At 45.6% G+C, this 4,989-nt stretch overlaps 1 protein-coding gene across 1 annotated transcript; it reads left to right on the top strand.

Annotated features, from left to right (window-relative positions):
* The first annotated feature begins 24 nt into the window (after window positions 1-24).
* LOC311374557 (mitochondrial disaggregase-like) lies at window positions 25-2,228 on the top strand. Its single transcript, XM_084490383.1, has 2 exons — window positions 25-144; window positions 802-2,228. The coding sequence occupies exons 1-2, from the start codon at window positions 112-114 to the stop codon at window positions 997-999; spliced, it is 231 nt and encodes a 76-aa protein (XP_084346509.1). The 5' UTR covers window positions 25-111; the 3' UTR covers window positions 1,000-2,228.
* Window positions 2,229-4,989: the final 2,761 nt, after the last annotated feature.

Here is a 4,989-nt window from a genome sequence, read left to right as displayed (position 1 = left end):
CTCATTGAGCCCTCCGGTGTCCATGCGTTTCCTCGCTAGGCAAAGCAGCGGCACGGCATCACTCTGCAGTGGGACCATCCCGTCCTGGACCTGCTGGCCGGGGGCTACAACATGCACTACGGGGCCCGCTCCATCAAACACGAGGTACCTGGCCCACACACGCACTGCCGACCGGGAGCCATTCACAAAGGCACCGGGGCAGACTTTTACTACTTCGGTTTGGCTTAATTGCTGTATCAAGTTGCAATAGAGTAAAGATTTCATTAGTAGCGGTTCTTGGGACCGTAACCGTTTTAAATACGCAGACACATACGTCGTGCTAAGGCCCTACCGTGGTAATTTTGTAGACTTAAACGTATAACTTCTTTATTTCATTTTCAGGGGTAAGTAAACCCCTGCTGTTGCATGAGATCTTCCGTCTATGAGTTTCAAAAACCCACACGTTAGGTTCTACAGGAGCCTGTGTGATGAGCGTTGTCAAATCCAAGTCCCATTCCCTCCAGCTAGGGAGCGCAGCCAATAGAAGACTCTGTGGAAAGCATTGCGTTTGTAGCCGGAGGTGGCAGACTTCTGATATCTTACTAAGAATTTCCCCCGTTCGACAACTTTATACATTTTAATCTGAAATGACAAAGAAATGTTCTTCTTTGTGAGGCCCAAACGGAAGTGTTTACTACTGAACAAAAGTGTTTTGGGCGTGTACTGACCCGTTAACAACAAGAGATTGTTCTAGACAGCCAATCCATTAACTCATACAAACACAACGTCCTGCCTCACTCAGTTCTCCTCCATCGCCTCCAGGTGGAGCGGCGGGTGGTTAACCAATTAGCCGCTGCGTATGAGCAGGAGCTGCTGCCGAAGGGCTGCACCCTGCGGCTGATCGTCCAATCAGACGGTCAGGAGGAGCCGCACCCGCCCAGCCTGCGTCTGGAGGTGGTGGGAGAGGACAGCTCCACCAGAACCCTGGACATACGACCCCCGCTCAGCCCTGAGCACTAGGACCACACACACACACACACACACACACACACACACACACACACACACACACACACACACACACACACACACACACACACACACACACACACACACACACCCATCATCATCATAACTATAATCTTCTTCATCTTATCGTGATATCTAAAGGAGGAAATGGATAGAGTGGCTTTAGAAGAAGTAACCAATAAAAGCACCCCTCTCTCTCTCTCCTACCAGCGCTCTCTCTGTCTCTGTTTTTCCCTATCCACACCTGCAGGACGGACAACGCACCATTAGTGTCCATAAGTGCTTTGTGTTCCTGTGGCTATGCCACACCTGCAGATACATTACGTGTTACATGACAAGGCAGATGGGTGCGGATAAGGGGTTGCTCTATCACAGGCTGATCTTGCATTTTAAATAGACACACACAATCCCAAAGTCACTCCGTTTGAAACAATGTGGGTGAGTGGAATCATTCAGTGACTCGTTGCATACATCTCAAATGTTGATTTTGGTATGCGCTGATATTTTTGATAAGAGCATTACATGTGCATAGGTTATAGTTTGTTGTATTTTTTCATGTTATAGCCATCAATGAACAATGTATTTTGTGTAGGAGGTGAATCACAAGGTTAAGCCAAAGTTAATGAAGTCAATATAGAAATATCAATACAATATGAAGAATGTTCCATGAGTATTTAAAGGTTTATTGTAAGTAACAATAATAGTAGCATTTGTATACCTTCAACGTCATTGGTTGAAGAAAACCAATGCTAACAGCATGTACTCAGAGAAATATATCATTCCTTCTATTTATTTATTCTTGAGTAATATAATCTTGAATTATTGCTAGCCATGTTAGATTTAGAAATGTCTTCATGATTTTGCACATTTGTCTCATTTGAGAATAACATGAATGTAGTTAGGAGCATGGTGATTGTGTTTGTTTGTTTAAACGTTGCAAGAAAAACTATAAGTCTGTGTTTAAGTGTTGAATGTTGGACTAACATCACTGCCCTGTGAATCGCTTTTCCATTGTCAATGCTTTTGTCAAAACGTATGTTGCTGCTTTGCGTCTCGTCCTGTCTTTTGCGGGGCAAATAGATCAAAGACACTGGGAGAAATGTAAAGACACTAAGACCATGAATAAATATTTGACCATGATTACCTCCATCATCATCATCGTCCTTAAAGTCCACCGAATAGTGGCGAGAACGGCGGGCCTGGCGGGGCGCGCGATACCCTGCTTGTATCCGGACAACCAAGTGTGTAAATAAAGTCACTCCTGGTGAGCCCGCCGCCTCTTGTTCTGGTGCTGTCGCCCTGCCACAGCTGATGGATGGATGGACTGACGGACACGTCGGGTGATGGATGAAAGGATGGATGGGGCCGCTTGTTTGTGTATGTGCGTCTGGGAGGCGGGGACGCAAGCTCCTGGGTGGGAACGCGACAACAATAACGCTTGTCTACCCAGTGAGGCTACATGACAGAGGAATTTCTCTGGAATCCCAGTGTGTCACCGGGTGTCGTGTGTGTGTGTGTGTGTGGGGAAGAACATTGGGCGGGAATGCTGCAGGAAGTTACAAGTCCCTTTGGGTTGGATTCCTTAGAGATGTAGAGGGCACACACACACACACTGTTTGTGTCTGCCAGGCATGTGTTCCCTGGAGGGAGAGATTAGCAAGCATGAAAAAGACCCGGATTCCCTCACTGTGCCCAGCCTGGACCCCCCATAACACACACACACACACACACACCGACATACACACGCAATTGAATGTTTAGGCTATTTGAACGGTCATAAAGTCATGAGTCAAATTTGATGTAGACCGAGTAACCCTGCTTTACTCATCTCTATGCACTGAGTGTAGTCAAAGGGTTGGTCTTTACACCTAATGCCATTCGAGTGGGGGAGCTGTTGTTGGTATTCTAAGATATTGACATTATTTGTGCTAAAGTCATTTTTTTCCAAGTCTAGTACATTTCCACATGATAATCACATTCTGCATAAATCGAGTATCGATTGTGTGTGTGTGTGTGTGTGTGTGTGTGTGTGTGTGAAAGAAGGGAAGACCCTCCATCATTGCGCTTGCAAACGTATACAGGGTGCACCTGACATAGATTGTACTATTATTATTCATATTTCATGGCTCTCTATGAGCCAATGAGTACTTTCCATTATCTTTTGTTTTATTATAAGAGGGTTTTTTATGAGCTGAATGTACTATCAAGTGGCAGATCGAGTGGTAGATGGACTAGAAACCACAGGAAGTAGTAAGCATCTTTATTTTAAGGGACGCGCCATACACCACAGATCCACTGCCTCTATTGCTGTAGAACAAGCTTACCAAGGGTCTGACACTGGGACACACACACACACACACATCAATAGGGTGGTGTGTGTGTGTGTGTTCAGGTGCACTATACACGTGTGTGTCTTTGTGTGTATCCTTTTCCCCTCCCTGAGGAAGGAAGTGAAGAGCAGAGCAGAAGAGGTTCTTAGTCTGTCCGTCAGGCTATTTCTGACTGCAGCCATTTCTCTGATTAGATTATGGAGAGATAGAAACCTAGCCCTCCATCCTTTTAACCTCTTTGAGCCTGTGTTTCTCTCCCTCTCTCCTTCTCTCTGCTCAATCTCTCCCCTGCTCGTCCTCGGGCTCCTGCACCATATACCCTCCATCTCCCTTCCAACTCACACCTTCATTTCGTTTCGCCCCTTCTCTGTTTCTTGTGTAGTTTCCCTAACTCTCTTACTGTTTTCCTCTCCAGAACTTTCTCGTCTTCCACCACACGAATTCAGCTGCGGATAAAAAAAACCTCAAATAACCCCTTTGCATAATGAGGTAGAGGTAATATAAATAGAAAAAAGAGAGAAAAACACGAGATATAAGCTGTTCTAAAAAATAAGAAAATAGAGATTAAATTGGATGGAGAGGAAACGGGTCGTTCAGTGATTTGGGAGATGCTTTTTTAAAATGGATGTGCGTTTCAAAGCCATTCCACGGTGGCCCGGTTAGACATCAAGATCTCAAATGGTATTATTATGTATTATTCAAATTAAAATGAGTTGACATTCTTGTGGTCCGCGATGCTGAGGACAGCGCGTGCTCGCCCAGGTGAAGGTGATGAATGATAACGACAAGCGTCTAATAGCACTTAGCCGCCATCATCCACAACACTGATACCACTCTACTATTATCATATCTGTCCGTATACTCTTAACGGTGAGTTTTCATCTGTATGCCTCTCTCCTCTCCTCCTCCTCCTCCTCCTCTCATCTCCTCTCTCCCTGCCGCTCCCTCCTCCTATAGTGATCCCCCAGGACACCAGCGATCGATTACACAGCCATTACCTCTCGTTTTGCTCGGTTCTCACTTTATGAGAGCACACGGGGATTTTTTTTCTATGCCTTCTCGTCCCCGCTCAAATAAACTACGCAACACCCATTGTTGGGTGTGGGTTCAGGGTTGTACTTACAAGTGGACGGGTCTGTATAATGTAGGCCCTATTGTTATTCTTGTGTGTGTGTGTGTGTGTGTGTGTGTGTGTGTGTGTGTGTGTGTGTGTGTGTGTGCGTGTGCGTGTGCGTGCGTGCGTGCGTGCGTGCGTGTGTGTGTGTGTGTGTGTGTGTGTGTGTGTGTGTGTGTGTGTCGATTTCAGTGGGAAGGGACTTAATTTAGGGTATTTCGTTTTTTCCTGACGTCGATTATTATGATCGAAACTCGCTGTGCGCAAAATGCGCTGATATATAAACCGCAGACAATACAGGTTGTGTAAAACCCTCACGACATCACGTGACATTCCCCTGGGAAAATTTGAATAAAAGACAAATAAAGGACCTACCAAAAAACACACCAGTCTGCCCTCCTTTCTTTAAAAGAAAAGGAACAAATCCATTCTGCCTAATTCGAACCTTGCTCAGGGACAGCTCGCGTGGCAGATTGCAGTCTAATTAGTTTAGAGGGAATTTAATTCAATTAACTTTCCACAGCTCCGCGCGCCCCG

The sequence above is a fragment of the Micromesistius poutassou genome, assembly GCF_964030765.1.
Source record: "Micromesistius poutassou genome assembly, contig: SCAFFOLD_7004, whole genome shotgun sequence".
In the NCBI taxonomy this organism is placed as follows: Eukaryota; Metazoa; Chordata; class Actinopteri; order Gadiformes; family Gadidae; genus Micromesistius; species Micromesistius poutassou.
Note: the sequence above shows the minus strand (reverse complement) of the source record. Positions and strands in the feature narration are given on the sequence as shown.

What these genes read in the sequence shown, in the direction of transcription:
- LOC311374557 (XM_084490383.1), top strand. Translation starts at nt 112, where the DNA reads ATGCACTACGGGGCCCGCTCCATCAAACACGAG. An exon ending in CCCGCTCCATCAAACACGAG is followed by an intron (nt 145 to 801) that starts GTACCTGGCCCA and finishes CATCGCCTCCAG; the next exon opens with GTGGAGCGGCGGGTGGTTAA.